The following is a 16940-nucleotide window of genomic DNA, read 5'->3' as shown; positions in this document are numbered from 1 at the left end:
CTTCGCTCCCTTCTTTCCTTTAAGTCATATATTTTTAGTATCTTCAGCACTTCAGCTGCTGTCTTTTTATTCCTGTGCAAAGATGGCATTTTGCAAATTGTTATTACAAGACACTTCCCAAGGTAATTTAGTCAGTCCAGGCAATTAGAGACTTACAGCCACCTTTAATGGCTCCCAATTGAGTTACTAATTTGATAATGGCGGCTTTGTTAAACTTTGCCTTAAAACAGTGCTGCTCAGACTTGATTGCACATTAGTCATCTGGGATCTATAAAAATACGGATGCCTGTTTCCTCTCTTGCTTCTTTCTGATTTGATTTTTCTGGAATGTGACCTGGGCATCAGGAAATTAAAACTCTCAAGGTGATGATAACACACAGCAAAATTTGGGAACCACTGGCCTAAAGAGGACCTCTTTAGATTATGTATATATGTGAGTTTGGAGGTGTGTTTTTCTTTTGCATTTCTTAGAATTTTTAATCCAGTTATTTGGGTGGAAGTTCATAGAGTTGAGTTCACTATATGCTTTACACCCACATTTGTAACAAGATGTGGACAAATTTATCTTTAAAATTCTAATTTTAAGTTAAAAGCCTTGTCCCAGGCTGTCCCAGTACTTGTAAATGTTCATATATACACATCAGTCTTTAGTCCCAGATTTTTTTCTCTAGTTCAAACTGTTACTACAAGAGTATCTGAATCCTCTTGCTGGGGAGCTAGACGTCCATGAAAAACATGTGACTCTCTCTTTGCACAATAGTATCTCAAAATCCTAATTTCCACCAGTTATGTCTCTGACCTATGGCACTTTTCTTAATTGGGATTCCATTTACTATGTAAGAATTGAGGACCAGAAGAGTTTTCCTCAAGAAACAATGGAGAAAAATGAAGTGTATAAAAAACATTTTAAGCATGAACACTAAAATATGCCAGTGCCATGCACATGAATGTGTCTGGTTTAACATCTCTTGTTTATTTGCTTATTTTAAGTCTGTATTTTTATAGGCTTCCTAGTTTATTCTTTTAAAATATGTTTTAACTTAATATTTGTTGTTAATAAATACATTTACATGGTACAATTGGTTTTTGTATATTTATCTGATGCCCTGCAGCGTTGTTAAACTCATCTATGAGTAATGTTTCTGTAGTTTCTATTGGATTTTTTTACATAGGTGGTGAATATGGACAATTTTACGTTTTCCTTTTTAATCTGGATGACTTTTATTATTTTTTTCTTGCTGTATTGCTTTATGTAGAATCTCGAATACAGTGTTGAATAGGAGTGGGGAGGACAGACATTCTTACCTCATTTTTGAGTTAAGAATTTTAGGGGATAAACAGTCAACTTTTCAAAATTAAATTTGATATTAGCTGCAGTGTTTTCAAAGATGGCCTTTATCTGCTTGAGGAAGTTTCCTTCTATTCCTAGTTTTTTGAGAGTGTTTACCTGAAAGGGATATGGATTTTGCCAGATGCTTTGTCTGTAGCTATTGAGATGTTTATGTGTTTGTTTTTTTTTCAGACTGTTAATATAGTGAATTACATTCATTGATTTTAAATTTTCAATGTTAAACCATCCTTGCCTTTCTGGATTACATCCACTTAGTTATAACTGAGGTATTATCCTTTTTATATATTTTGGATTTGATGTTGAGCGTTTTTGTATTTATGTTCATGATGGGTATTGGTCAGTTTTCTTCTCTGGTTTTGGTATCAATGTATTGCTGGCTTCATAGATTGAATTGGAAAATATTCCCTCATCTTAAATTTTCTAGACAAGTTCATGTAGAACTAGCTATTTCTTCCTTAAATGTTATAGAATTCTGCTGAGACCATTTGAGCCTAGAGTTTAACCATAATTTTAATTTAGTTGATAACTGCAGAGTTATTCAGATTGTCTGTTTTTTCTTGATTAATATCTTTGAGTTTGTGTCTTTCAAGGAATTTGTCCATTTCATCTGAGTTATTGAATTTATTGGCATAATCTGCCTTTTCATTGGCTGTTTAGACCATTTACATTTAATGTGATTTATATGATTGGGTTTAAATTTGCCATTTTGATCTTTGTTTTTCTTTTTGTCTCATCTGTTCTTTGTTTCTTTTTCTCTCCCCCCCCCCCTTTTGACTTCTTTTGGATTAAGTATTTATTTTTTATTTTTTTATTTATCACTCTACTTCTCTCCTTTGGCTTCTTAGCTATAGCTCTTTGTTTTAAAATTTTAAGGATTGATTTAGAGTTTATGGTATGCATATTTAACTATTTTTAGTCTACCTGAAGGGTAAGTTTTAATTTAGTAAGACTCAGAAGGATGAAGAGAACATTCCAGAACAGAGAATACCAGGAAAACAGCACAGTGTTGGTTGTGAATTACTTTCAGAGCACTTCTCCTTTCCAGTAGATTAAAAGTGGCAGCTATAACTAAATTGTTAAGGTGTGGACTCTGGAATTAGATCTAGGTTGCAGTTCTGTAGCTGCTCCTTGCTAGTTGGTGACCTTGGGTGCTTAATCTTTCTAAGCCTCAGTTTCCACGTTTGTAAAATGACATCATCGTTGCACCTACTGTAAGTTTCTCATGAGGAAGGAATGGACCAGGTATATGAGCACTTGGTACAGTGCCCAGCTCATGATAAAAGTTGCTGTTAACACCATCTTTCTTAACCATCATCTTTATTGTAATTAGATTGCTTTTTCCCTACTTCCCTTTTGAATAAGGATGTAGCTAATGAACTCCTAACTAGATAGGCAGAGTCCTGGTAATTCTTAAGGCGTAGGTGAAAATCAAAACAAAGAAAGAACAATGTACTTCATTTTGAAAAAAATCACCTTGCTTAGAAAGTGACTTACTTTTGATCATAGGCCAGGGCCAGTTTGCATGACTGAAATAATCTCTGATGATTATTCATAACTTTTTGAAAGTCCATCCAAAGTACAGTTTCAACAAGGAGATGAGGGCACAGAAAGAAAATCTATGAGGTAACATAGGTTCAGGTTAAGGGTACGGACTCTGGAATGGGATTGAAACGTCTGTAAGGCTGGATCTACCATTTGTCCGCCATGTGACACAGTTAGCATCCCTGTGCCTCCGTTTTTCCTCCTATATACAAGTCAGATACCAATACTACCGACCCATAGGACTATTGGGTGGGGGAAGTGAATTAATATATGTGAAGTTCTTAGGATAGTTCACATAGTAAGTACTCAAGAAATATTAGTTGTTGTCCTTGACTGTTGTTAAATTAATCCCTGTGAGGTCTTTAGCTCAACCCACAACACTGAGGAAATCCTCACCCTCCCACCATTTTATAGCAAGATTACCAGCAAAAGGAATTGATCTAGTGTCAATGTGTGGGAAATCAAGAGATTTAGGTTCTGCTGTGTGATTTTTTAATAATGATTTTGTTTATAATGAGCTACACTTGCCTTAAAGCTTTCCTTTGTCCCTAAAAGTCTTCCTCTCATAAAAACCGCGTTGCTGTCCCACTTGCCTTCAAAGCCCCAAGGCTGGTAGGTCATTATCTTAAGTGGATTGTTCTTGAGTCCAGGATCACATTCTTAGCACAGATACTGAGATCAATTTCATACGGTAATTAGCCATTTTGATGAAATAGGGCTAAGCAGGTCCTTCCCACTACCTCTGTTCTTAATTAATAAAATGACCCATATTTCAGCCACTCTGAGATCTAACATCATTAATAACCATTGCTGGTGCTAAAAGTAGAGTTGGGAAAAAAGAGCAATGAGGACGTTTAAAATCAGGCCATTTTCCTCTTTAATTATGTATTCCATTAGTTACCTATTATTGGAATTTAAAATGAACTACTTATTGGTTAATGTTTGCTGAGTGAATGAGTCGTGTGAAGTGGAATGATGATGTAAATTGACTGGTTTCTCATATGATGGTCGTGACCTCTTACACCAACTTGTAGTGAGACTTTCTTTTAGGGTTTAGTTCTTCACAGCCATTTATGTTAAGAGAAGATTTTAGGGACTGCTGTGATCTAATAAAGGACTAGCTCTTTTTGTTGTTACTGATTTTAAGCTTTTTCGTTATACAAACAAAACATTTTCATTGCATTGAAAATTAGAAAATAAATAATAAACGTATAAATGAAAACAAAATCATTTGCCCTCTTTCCTAAAGAAAACTGTGGGGGCGGAGCCCCAGAGAGTAGTTTCCAGGCTCTCGGCCTCACATAGACAGGTGCTGGCTCAGGTAGTAAATGGCCAACTGTGATTGCATGGCCATCAGCTGTGGCTAGTTGGCCGTCAGCTGTAACCAGTGAGCCATTGGCCACTAATATAACTGCTGTGGCTATGCTAGAAGGGGAGGAGGAGAAGAGAAGAAAATGGGGGCTAGCAAGAAGATGGTGGCTGGGCTGGCCAGCGCGTATTGCAGTTAGGATGGCTGGTTGCGGACAGTGTGGATCCAGCCTCCAGTGAGAGTATAGTGCCGCCGGCGAGAATATACTAAGTATGACTCCCCTACCTATGGCTCCTTGTGTGTTCCTTTTTGGCCTCACCATATCCTGCGTTCTTGTATGGGGAGCGGGAGTAGAGACCTCGCAGGCCTGCCTGCACGACAAAAACTATTAACAGTATTCTACCAAACTTTTCGGTGCACTTTTTTTCCTTCCCCAAATGGAATTATTCTGTATGTACCAGGGGCTTCAAACACGGCTGCGGGAAACATCTTACACGGGATCTCATGGCTCTCTTTTCTACTGTCTTATGTTACAGCCTCAGAACCCTTCTGAACAGTGCATCAGATGTTACAGCCTGTGTTTTGTGCACATGAACAGCATCTTATTTTAAAAGTTTGTTATGTGATTTGAGAGATAAGTTCCATAGAGAAACATGCCATCTCACAAAGTCCTCAGCCCTGTGCCTTATCAGCAGAGGTATCCCCCAACTTCCCATTTGTACAGCAAATAAGTTTCGCATTTGCATAGTAAGTGTAGACCCACATTCAGCTGCCGGCAAGCATATCATCTTTGCAAAACAAGATGGCGAAGACCTGCGGAGAAGCTGTCTCGTGCTTCTGTTTCAGTGAGGAAGCACGTTAACCCGCAGAGGTCAGAGAAGACAGGCCGCGTTCCTTTCTGTACTGGAGGGTCATGTTCATCAGAAAGGAACAGCTCCAGTGCCTCCGCGTGTCTAGTGCTTTACTTTTTTACGTAAAGATAAGATGGAGCATTTAACATTCCATTAAGAGCCCCATTTTATCAATTAGGGAACAGATTCAGGAAGGCTTTCCCGAAGATTAAATAGCTAATGAGTCTTAGATTTTGCCTGGTGAGTAAATTTGCAAAATGTTTGTCACGATTTCCATTTGTATCAAGCCCCAATTCCTCTTTCCACTGAGACAACCGCCTGTCACTTGACGGCGTCCTTTTTATCTACCCGCGTTTCCTGCATTTTATCATTTATCAGCTTTCTGCCAGCCACTGCTTTTGCCTGGAATTCTCATCGTCCAAACCTTTGGGCAACTCAGCTCGCGTGGTGCCCCCACAGGGAGGCCGTCCCAGGCCACTTTATCTCAAGTCCCCACCTAGTCACGCCTGGCCCTCACTCCCTGTTTTACTTTCTTCCAAGCTGACCACTCCCGGAAACAGCCTGTAATTTACAGGGTTATTTATTGTCCGACTGCTTCTGGAAGCTTCCTGATTACAGATCATCACCTGTGTTGTTCGCACCGTATCCCTCGTGCGCAGAACGGCATGGAGCATGTTGTAAACTCTCAAAGTCAATGAAGAAATAAACCACGCTCTGACGGGATCAGGCAGGGCCTTGATATCTTCTTAACTTGCCTGAGTTTTTCCATTTTCATGCCTCTGATATCACTGTTTTCTCCACTAAGGGCCCTGTCTTTTCTCCTTTCTAAATCCTGTAAATCAGTGCTACTGAAATTGTGTCCCATGGGCCCAGTGGCACAGCACCTAGAAGCTTGTTAGAAACGCCAATTTTGGACCCACACCCGACTTCCTGAGTCAGAATCTCTGGGTGGTGGTTCAGGAATAGGTATTGAAACACGCTGTCCTGGCTGTTACTATGTCTGCTAAAATCAGGAGACCACTGCCGCCCAGAGTCGTGTAAATCCCTCTCAGCCAAGTACTGCCTTCCAAAAGTCTTGTAATTCTACAAGGGACGTCCCTTCACATGAATTAGTAATAACCTCAGAACCTTCTGGCCCTGGAGTGTTTTGTTGCCGTTTGACGTGTAACCCCATGTCCGCACCCATGCCTAGACTCGGCCGTCGCTGTGGGTGTGCATGGCGGGCAATCAGGAAACGCTTGGTCGTTTCTTGCCAGGTGTGGTTCAGTTAGTTATGGAACAGTTATGGGCAGCAGTTAGTCTGGCTGCCTGCCTCCCCCAGGACTTGGGAGCATGGGGCCCAGGCCTACCCACCCCCCAGCTTGACTCTAGAAGTACCAGCACAGTGTCGCCTCACAGCAGCCCAGGGGTAGGGGACGAGGCTTCTGCTGCATCCTTCTGCGTGGTCACCTCTAGTCATTTTAGAGCTTCCATCGCATGCCAGTCACAGGTTGTAGCCGATGCCATCCGTGTTTTTCGTTCTCTCAGGCATGTTTTTTATTCATCTTTCCTTCGCCTGCCGGATATTGGTAACATGTTAGGTTTCTCAGTGGCCCCAGGGAAAATGAGAAAATTGTTGCTATTGTTTCACCATCTACAGAAGGTAAAGTACCGTCTTTCTTTTTATGGTGGAAGTGCCCCGGGAAACTCCTGTGTCAGCTTTCGATAGGTTCTATGAAGATTGGAAACATTCAACTTTTGGGAAAGAAAGGAGAGTAATAAGAGTTAAGAAAAACAACTGCCTCTTTTGTGCTGACCTATTCTCCCCCCACAAAGGGTCTCTCCTTCATGAGTCCGTAAGCTATTCCCCATGATGATTTGTGCAGCTTCTTTAACCAGCGGGCGGGGACTGGAGTTCCCCTGGGCCAACCCAGGGTTGGTACACATGGTACACAGGACAAGTAGTCATTCTCTCTTACTTTGAAGAGCAATCCTAGGACCTAAGAGTTCTGCGCATGGTTATTTTTGAAATATGGAAACTTTCGAAATATTCAAATCAAGTAATCTGCGGTTATTCACTGAGTACCTACTGGGTGGCTGGGGCCATGTTAGGCTTTCTTACTTGTGCAGGTCTGTGTGTGCCTGCAGGATGGATGTCGGGGGGTGGGGACGAGAGTGGGATGTGATACCTTACATCTAGCACACAGTCTCGCCAGGGACGCCAGCGCACAGTGAGACCTGGGTTTGAGTCCACTTCCTGTCACAACTCTGTCATCTCGGTGACGTATTTAAGTTCTCGGGCTGTTAAAATCAAGTGAACTCTCAGATAAATGTGCTACCTGGCACAATGCCTGGCCTGTGCCAGGTGCTCGATGTCCATGGGCATTTGTGTGCTTGGACTCTGCTCCTGCAAAAGACACAGACGCTAAACACCCCCCCCCCCACACACACACACCAATGTGTAGCTTTATCAGTTATGATTTAAACTCCCAATGCACCATATTGAAAAAAACGTTTTCCACAACCCTTCCTCCTCTGGACATTTCTAGGCCTGTGGCTCAGTGGTTGCCACTTTGCCAGGTGTGAAATCGTGTCTTAATGTTGCTCTGAATTAATATTTTTCTCAGTTGCCATTAAGCTTTATCACTTGGTTTAATGTCAAATACTATTGTAAATGTAAAATAACTTTTCGAATTATAACAGTAATCTATGTGAGGAAGGAGTGAAGATAGTGAATGTACCGTGTTTCCCTGAAAATAAGACCTAGCCAGACAATCAGCTCTAATGCGTCTTTTGGAGCAAAAATTAATATTAAGACCCGGTATTATATTATACTATACTATACTATTATATTATATCTGGTCTTATATTATAGTAAAATAAGACCGAGTCTTACATTAATTTTTTCTCCAAAAGATGCATTAGAGCTGATTGTCCAGCTAGGTCTTATTTTTGGGGAAACACAGTATATAATGGAGTCACCTTGACCAAGTGGCTAAAGTGATTAACATCACGAGGGTTGAGGCATGAGGATGGACTCCATTCTAGTACTAACTCACCTGGGAACTTAAACTTTTTTGCACATTCCATTCCTGTGTCAATGCCTGGATATACATGTGGGCCTCCAGATAGCTCTCTGGTTACCCTCTGAAGGACTCACCTACACACACACCTGGCAGCCACTGTCCCGACCACCGGGACTGGCTAGACCTCCCAGCACCCGTCTCCCGGACCACTTGGCATCCATCATCCCGACTGACACCACCCTGGACCAATCCTAGTGCTAAGGATGCAGGGCTGCTGCTTCTCAAGGATGTACTTTTGGCTCCAAGCCCTTGAGCTTCTCTTTCTTCTTGGAGCACTTCTGGGCGTTGCCTCGCTGTGGGCCCAGTTTGCCAACTCCAAGACCCTTGACTCTATTTCTAACAAAACCTCCAGACATTTTTTGAGCTCGTTCATCATAGACTCAGTGTTGGAAACTTGAAACTCGACTGCCCGAGGGTCACTCCTGTTTGTATCGAGGTGCCATTTCGAACCTTTCGGTCTTTTATCTTCAGTACATGTAATTATGTACCTCATGCAGAGTTCTGTATTCTGACTTTTTTAATTTAACGTTGTATCATGCGACTATTCCCTGTCTTTAACTATTACATAAAAACATGGCTTTTAATGGCTGCTGACTCGTGTAACATGGATGTGACGTAAGTTGTGTGACCGCGGCTGGGTAACGTCTCACTGTGCGAAGTCGTGCTGACACCAGCACCTCGTGTTACGCGGCGAGGAGCTTGTAGTCTGTGCTGAACTCGGAGCCGCCTGCGCTTGGGAAACAGCCGCGCGGTGCAGGCGCGGGCGGGGGAGCCGGGCGCGTCCAGGGGCGCGCGCCGCGCTGGGCCGGTGCGCGGGCGCCCGGTGAGGCGCGCGGCTGCCGGCGCTCACGTCTCCCCTCTCCGCAGTCCTACTGCTACAGGTACCGCTGCGCCGCCCGCAGCCAGAACACGCCCGACAGCTCCGCGTCCAACCTGGGCTTCCGCTGCGCCGCCGACCGCCCGCCCAGCGCCGGCTAAGCGCCAAGAAGGAGGAGAGGAGGGCGCGTGTGACCTGCGCTGCGCTTCCCTCGGGACGGCGAGGCCACGGAGTTCCCGCCCCAGGTGGGGTCATACCCGCCCAGTGGCCAGAGGAACCCCCTGGGGAGACCAGGTCGCCAACCTGCGTCCCGCTTTCTCGGCGGTGCCATTTCCGGAGCTCATCGCCATGATTCACTTTGCAGAGCCTTTCCCTAGAGGCCTGGCTGGGGGGACCCGGAGCTCGGCTTCAGGAGGCCTGCGTTCTCCCCCAGCTCTGCCCCTGGGGTGACACCTCAGGGTCTCCCCCTGACCTCGATCCAGGACCGCTGAGGCTCTCTGCACCTCAAATTCTATGACTAGCTCAGATTCTATTGTGATTTCATAGTGAGAATTTATGACAGATTATTTTTGAGCTGTTTTTTTCCATGTGTGAACCTGGGTGATATTAATTATGTAAAGTTCTCTGATGTGTTATTTCCAGAAAAGGATGGGGGGGGGGGGCGGTGACGACGCTTTATATTCATACTGCACTTTGTTTTTTAAGGACATGAGTGTCTGTTACATTGTTGTGATGAATCCCACGTGGGCCAGTGACGGGAGCGCTCAAGTCCACTCTCTGAACACACAAGAATGTCTGTGGGGTGACTCAACTGTGCTTTATCTTTTAATATTAAGTGCCTTTGGTTCAGGGGGCAGTTATAAGCCGTATTTCCCTCTCTCCCCTAAGCCTTCGGTGGATGCGAAACGTGTGGTACGTGGAACAATCAGATGTAGGAGAGAAGGAACAAGAACCTTGAATGAAATACACGCAGGGTCTGCAGTGTTTTGTAACAGGGATGTAGGAAATCGAGTTGGCTGTGGGATATCGGATGCTTTGAATCATGCACTGTGTCGAATAAACTGGTACCTGCTAAATCATCCTTCATGCTCATTGGTCTCTTTTGTGTTTTCCTCAGTGTGTTTTAAAGAAATGACTTTGTGATAAGTGTGTGTTTTATTTGCTAGAAAACTTTCGTGTCCATTAGCGACTTGATAACTTTGACACGTGAGCAGTCTGTGGCAATTTTTATTCCCAAGAGCAAGGCTGTTCTGCAGGGAACCTTACTATGACCTGGCTGCTTCATGCCTGAGTAGAGGAGGCAACGTCAAGGGTGTTGCCTGGGTGGGTGGGTGGGTGAGCCTGTGAAATCCGACAGCTGCTTCACATGCCAGGAAAGCCCTTTGTTTTAGAGTGATGGCTTTTCACCAGAGGTCCCTGTCATCAGGACTCCATCCTGATCCCCCAGCCCTAGAAGACCCCTGAGACATTTCTAGCCTGTCATTTGAAAGAAGTGGCTCCTCTTTATGTTGGTTGTTCAGAAAGTAAGTAAAATAATGTTCGTAAGTGTTCAACTGACACTTGATTGCCAGTTTATGTATAGCCTCCTAACATCAAAACATTTGTTGTGAAAAATAGTTGTGTTGCCAGGGTGTTGAGGCATTTATTAATCTGTCAGTTTGTGGATGTGAAATGTCTCACTATGAACTTTCACCAATTGATGATTAATTCCAAGCAAAACAAGCAAAAATTTGCTTAATTGAAAAAGCTAATGTAGAATATAAGGTACGTATATTATTCTTAAAGTTACCAGTACTCAGTAGAATTTTTGTTTTTACTTGTTACCTCCCACCTGCTTATGTTTTTTTTTACATGGTTATATTTTTACTGTGTATATTTTGAAGTCTTCTCTTGTTAATTAATGTTACACAGCATAAATATTTTTGGTGTGTTTTGGCTTTGTTTTTAGAATTGCATTTTTAGCAGCTGCATAATATTAGAAAGCATTTTAAACAAAATCTTAACAAGCCCTTCATTTCAGAACCACATTTCTATATTACCAACCAAAGAGTGCACCAAACTACAGACAGCTGTGACCACTACACTGCATAACATTGCATATCCACATATGAACAGGCCAACAAGATGACAGTATGATGTTTCAGCTTTAGTGCCATCTATGCATTCCTGAAGGACCTCATCTCCTGCAAAATTGCATGCAAAAAGTAGGGGACATAAAGGACACATAGGGCTAGAGGCAGACCACTCAAAACTGAAGGAACTTTGTAAGTAGAGCACTGACAAAAGAACAGCTCTCCTAATAAAACCAGTAGCTCACTTAAACCTCCAGTGGCCTCTGTAGCCAGATCACAGCCTTGCTGCCTTCAACGCTGGGCCCCTTGAAGGCGTTTGCTTTTGATGGAGCCAACCTGCATCAAAAGTCGAAATCTCATCCATGTGTAGACTTCTTCCTCGATCGTTTTTTAAAGGGCTGTGGGTAGTGTCTTTGCAGCATCTTTATCTGCACGCTCAGCTTTTGTTTGTTTGTTTTGCAAGGAGCACTTTTGTTGGATCTGTGCTTCTAACTCTTTATTTCCTGCCTCACTGAAGCGTGGAGGGAATTTGAGGTTTGTTTTCAAATCTGCCTTCATCCCGAATCCTGGACAATCTTAATTTATCATCAGGGGTGTACATGGTGAGCTGAGAGGGAAGCAAGTCATACCTTCTTTCACAAAACCGTGCAAACATGATTAGAAAGCGGTGGGGAACAAAGACTGATGGTGGTGGTACCACGACCCACAGTCACTTTTCCTTGTTGGAAAGCGTCAAATTGCATTGATGCCTCAAACTTTGTGTGGTTCAGCCTACAGCTTAAAGTGGAATACACAGATCTGCATCAATTTAGACATTTTTTCTTTGTCTTCCTCCTCTCCCTTCCCTGATGTGGTGGTTTTTTTTTTTTTTTTTTTTTTTTTTTTTTTTTTTTTTTTTTTTTGGGGGGCAAGCCATCAGTGTTGTCCATTTGACCCTTCAGGAAAATAAGAAATGGAAGGTGCTGTTCAGTAAGTGTTTATCTGGGCTGGGGTATGATGGAGCAGTGACTGCAAACTAGTGTCTTGGTAAATTCTATTGTCCACAGACTGTCTTTACTGAGAATTCTGTTGTAGACAAGAAAACGAGGCAGTGGCCTCTCCTCCACGAGAAGCTCAGCATTCTAGTCCTCTTGCTAATCACCTTGTGAAAACACCATGTTTTCAAGCCACATGCAGAATTGTTGCCAGGGGTACAATCCACAGCTGAGTTAATGAAAGGAGTATCTTGATAAAAAACGTGGAAATATGGTGTTTTCTGTTCGGAGACTTCAGGCAGTTCACGCAAGAGGCTAGTGGGGGGTTTCTTTTTGTCTTTATAAAATGATATTTTGCATGCACTTCTTCTTCCTTCCTTCCAACAAGCACTAACCTTCCCAGCGACACTACTTCGCTTAGGAAGTTAACCTGCCGGCTGCTGTTTGGAGGGGCCAGTGGTACAGAGCCTGGCTCACGCAGTGTGAGGGTGAGTGATGTCCGTTTTGAAGGGGTTGCAGCCACTCTGCTCTCGCCCAGTGCTGCCACACAAATGGGCCCAGAACTGCTTGTTCGTCCACTTTCCAAGAGTAGTTGTACACCCACATGTTCGTGTGAAGGCTTCTGAGCTCTTCGGGTTGGCAACCAATTCAGATGGAAAAATCCCAAACACTGTGAAGACCTAATAAATTGCTTCTGCAGCCAGATCCAGCCTGTGGGTGCCGCTCTCAGCCTAGATGATGAAAAGTCGACTCATTTCATGAAGCACAAAAATTCCATATATTTCTATTGGAAAAATGACTAATCATGTAAGTCGTGTACCGGTTAGGAATGTCCAAGTGTGAGGAAGGGCAGTGGCCCAAGAGCACCATCTCACCTGGGCGCTGCCACTCCATCCCCACCCCTCTCACCGGCAATGCTCACAGCCGCTGGGAACCTCAGCAGCGCCTGGACAGTCCATTTCTATTAACTTAAATACTTACTACGAAGTTTGCAGCCTGATACCGAAGACGAGCAGAAATGTCAGTGTCTTGACTGTTGGTTTCATTGCATGTGTTAAACTTATTCTCTGCAGTAGAAACTACTCCAGAGCAGGCCTTGTTTCCACAGGTTTGCCAGAATCCGTCGTGCTATTAGGGAAAGTTGGCCTCTGTCGTTTCAGATGCTTAAAACCCCATGGAAATGACAAACTCCAAGAGGCTGAGAGGAGCCGGGGCAGCTGCCAGAACTGACTTCCTCTGACTCTTGTGTTCGGACCATTAGAGCAGGAGTCTAATTAATCTTTTGATTAAGCCAAACCGTTACAGATAATATTCAGGTAGGTGGTAAAATGAGAAATGCTCCTTTCTGAAACTTGCCCTATTTTGGATTGGAAAATTCTGGGGAATAGCACCGAGGGGTGGAATTTTTCAGCGTCAGCTCAGATTCTCATCTGCCCCCAAATGGTAACTGACCCCAGTCATCGTTTTGAGAAGGCTGGTTGGGCCTTTGGAATTAGTCACAGTTGTCAGGAAGGCAGGCGGTTCCGTTTCACAGTTATTGACGGTTGGATATCATTGCTCTCCCGCCCCTGGGTCCCGGCCATGCTTGACAAACTCCTTGTTTTCTTTGCTGAGGAAATGGAAGACGGATCAGAGCTGCTCTTTCCAACATGTCAGTTGGGCACCTCATCAGGGTAACGTGAGAAGCGCTGAATCAAGGCTGAGGGGAAAAGTGAAACCAGCTGGCAGACTGTCAGGGGAAAAGAGATAAGCTGCCTGGTCAGGTGGCGCTGATAAAAGGGTCACCTGCATTTAGTTTGGGGCCTGTGAGGAGGGCCCTTTGTGGTTGCTTATTTGGAGCCCACAGTTTTCCTCTGCTCCAGACACTTGCCAAATATAATTTTATTTATTTACTTTTAAATGACATGGAAGGGTGCCCCTATAATCTCTTCAGTTGTTGTCGTTGGAATGACTTTGATATAGGACTCCCCCAAAAGGACTTTGCAATATGTACTGTAAGGTCCCCCACTGTTGCAGCCTCTGCTGGAGGTGACATGGACCCTGCATGTCACCGCCTGCCCCCTCAGATGGTGGCTATATGATAAAGCCCGTGACAGATGTCAGTGTTGCTGTCATGAAACAGCTCACTTTCTCTTGGTGGATTTTGTCTTCGTTTTGCTGTGAATCATGATTGTCCTACGTCCATTCTTAGGAAACTAGGACTCAGAGTGTTTGCAAGGTGCCCGGGTGACATGGCTGAATGAGGCAGAACCAGGACTCACCCTTCTTCTGACTTCTGTTCTCTCTACTGTAGTGTTAAATCTGCAGTTTTATTGTGCCTTTGAGGTGGGGGGGAGGCTGAAGAGGGGAGATTACCGGGAGGGGGCCTCAAGGGAGAAAGACATGGAATGAGGGGCAGGATGGTTTAGTGATTGTGAGTGTGGCCGCTGGAGCCAGACTGTCCAGGCTTCAATTCTTGTCCTGCCACTTGCTAGTATTGTGACTTGGGACAAGTTCCTGAACCTATTCAGATTTTGAAAATTAAGTGGAAATTCTTCTAGAAAAGGTAGAATCGAGGCAGGAGGGTTAAAATAGTATAAAGTGATCTGTGTGTGAAACTTTGACCTGCTTGACGTCGATTCCAAACTTTGAAGGTCAGTGCAATCATTATTCTCAATGTGGTAATGAAATGTCCAAGGTTAAGATTTGGTTGGTAACCTTTTCAAAAAGCGTGCTTTCATCACACCTTCCCCACCCCCAAGCCCCAGCATGTGCCACTTCTTTTTACAAAGTGATTATGGATTCAGAAAGAAGTGATTTTGAAGTTTTGTTTAGAGGCGAGAAGCCTGGGTCTGTGGGAAACATTCTTCCTCAGGAAATAAGATCAAAAGGCGCATTATCGGCCCACTTGTCCCAGGCTCCGATCGGTGTAAAGAGTATAGCTGATAAAGACGACTGAGACCACGTGTGAAGAATGAAACACAAGTGTCCTGTGCCACGCTTGTTAAACGGCCTCTGAAAACGCACACGGGAGGCCTGGATAAGATGAAACCCCCTGGTGTTTGTGAGACTCGGCTACAACTTCTCAGGGTCTACTCCCTGCCCTGCTGCTCGCTCGGCTCAGAGCTGACACTGTTTGCAAAGAGAGTTCCAGCTCGGCGTTTGCTTCTGTTCCAGGATGTCTGTAAATAGTTTGGTGGGGGGGAAATAAACCACACGAGTGTGGAAACCACGTTCACATTTGTCATTTTATATTTCTTAATGAAAGCCTTTGCTTCGGGACATATTAGGCCAGCCAGACGCTGGAGCACATTGGTTACTGCTGTGGGCTCTTCGCTCTTCTGGACGGTCTCTCGGCATTAGCCTTGTGGCTCCACACGTGGGAACGGTTTTTCTGTGAAGTGGCAACTCAAAACGCTTTTGTGTGTGACGTTCCCCCTCTAGTGGCCACATTGTTTTGTATGAATAGTACGTAGAGTTGGAGAACCTTCCAGTTCTGGTCTCTGCCTTTTTAAAGATGCAAATGGAGAATGTGATCTGCAGATGGGAGGAAAGGCTCTGGAATTTTTACACTGATTATCTTCTGAGTTTCTACTGCCTTCGTTAATAATTCTTATTAATAACCATCAAGTGTTATTAGAAAAACCTTCATTATTTTCTAAATTGTAAGAACAATAAAATGCATAAGGCAAAGCTAGAAACTCTAAAATATATGCAAGTATTCTTAGCAGCCCTTTATTCTGTGAGGTCTGGCATTCTCCCAAATCTTTGCCAGCAGGTAACTACTAGCAAGTGTTAGTTGTATCTTCCCAGACTTCTTTTCTATGCATTTACAAACATATTATACATGTGTGTATTGATATATATTGAATACAGATTATGTATAAATATGTACATACACACACAAAGAAACCATATACAATATATACAATTTACATTTGCTTTGTATAAAGCAAAATGGAATCATACTATAAATACTCTTCATTTAATATATTTTGTACACCTCATGACAGTACTATGTAGGTCTAACTCTTTTTCAATAGCTGAATTAGCTACCCTACTACAACCGAGGGGCATTCAAAGTCACAGCACTTCCCAGTGGCCCCACTACAGCTGGCTGTCCCTTATCCTCACGGCAGCTTGCTGGTACCTTCCAGCAAGGAGCCTATACACTTATCTGGAGCCCTCAGGTTTGCAGCTGTGGTCCAGGAGACACCTCTAGATCGCCTGGTCTGGAGACCAGTGGGATTTATGATTGTGGTCCCACAGGACTGTGTGTGTGTGTGTGTGTGTGTGTGTGTGTGTGTATATAGTACTTGCATACTTTATTTTAAACATTTTATTGGGCAATAGTGTGTTTCTCCAGGCCCATCAGCTCCAAGTCGTTGTCCTTCAATCTAGTTGTGGAGGGCGCAGCTCAGCTCCAAATCCAGTCGCCATTTTCAATCTCTAGTTGCAGGGGCACAGCCCACCATCCCATGCGGGAATTGAACGGCAACCTTGCTGTTGAGAGCTCGCACTCTAACCAACTGGGTCACTGAGCCATCCGGCTGCCCCTATATTTGCATACTTTAAAAGCTGCTGCCTGAGGGTCTAGCTTTCAATCAGCCTGAAACTAGGGGCTCACTGAGGTCCCTCCCTTTGGGGCACTGGCAGGGCTTGGCACAGCATCAACTGGGACCTATTGAGAATAAATCAGGCTGCGTAGACAATAACAAAAGATGGAGGGACAACCAAGAGGTAGGGCAGAGTTGAACAACAAGCTTGTTCCTACACGAGGGCACCCCTACAAGACTGTGAGAGGTACTGTGTCACCTAATAGAAACAGAGGCAAGCAAAATGAGGAAAGAGAGGAATATGTTTCAAACGAAAGAACAGGATAAAACCTTAGAAAAATACCTAATGAAACAGATGCATAATTTACCTGATAAAAAGTTCAAAGTAATTGTCATAAAGAGGCTCACTGAACTTGGGAGGAAC

The 16940-nt window shown here is 43.7% G+C and overlaps 1 protein-coding gene and 1 long non-coding RNA gene across 14 annotated transcripts in view; one reads left to right on the top strand and one right to left on the bottom strand.

Moving 5' to 3' along the window:
• Positions 1-16940, top strand: part of SUMF1 (sulfatase modifying factor 1) — a 278602-nt gene that overhangs the window by 62113 nt on the left and 199549 nt on the right. For 2 of the 13 annotated variants that reach the window (XM_088798103.1, XM_074312227.2), the window contains one exon: positions 8986-10016. The exons of 8 other annotated variants lie outside the window; for them this stretch is intronic. In XM_088798103.1, coding sequence (XP_088654229.1) covers positions 8986-9096 — 111 coding nt within the window. In that variant the 3' untranslated portion in view covers positions 9097-10016. Of the gene's footprint in view, positions 1-4738; positions 4870-5593; positions 5727-8985; positions 10017-13141; positions 13181-16940 lie in introns of those variants that run through there. 3 more of the 13 variants (XM_088798104.1, XM_019723726.3, XM_019723722.3) reach the window with 3 other exon arrangements.
• On the bottom strand, positions 3756-6794 carry LOC148758200 (uncharacterized). The gene is made up of 2 exons (XR_016021235.1): positions 6705-6794; positions 3756-6608 (listed from the first exon to the last, which is right to left on the bottom strand). It is a non-coding gene; the product is annotated as an uncharacterized LOC148758200 (long non-coding RNA).

Source organism: Rhinolophus sinicus, chromosome 5, assembly GCF_057876585.1.
Source record: "Rhinolophus sinicus isolate RSI-liver-muscle chromosome 5, RSI-T2T, whole genome shotgun sequence".
In the NCBI taxonomy this organism is placed as follows: Eukaryota; Metazoa; Chordata; class Mammalia; order Chiroptera; family Rhinolophidae; genus Rhinolophus; species Rhinolophus sinicus.
The sequence above is the reverse complement of the archived record's forward strand: the minus strand, read 5'-3'. Positions and strand labels throughout refer to the sequence as shown.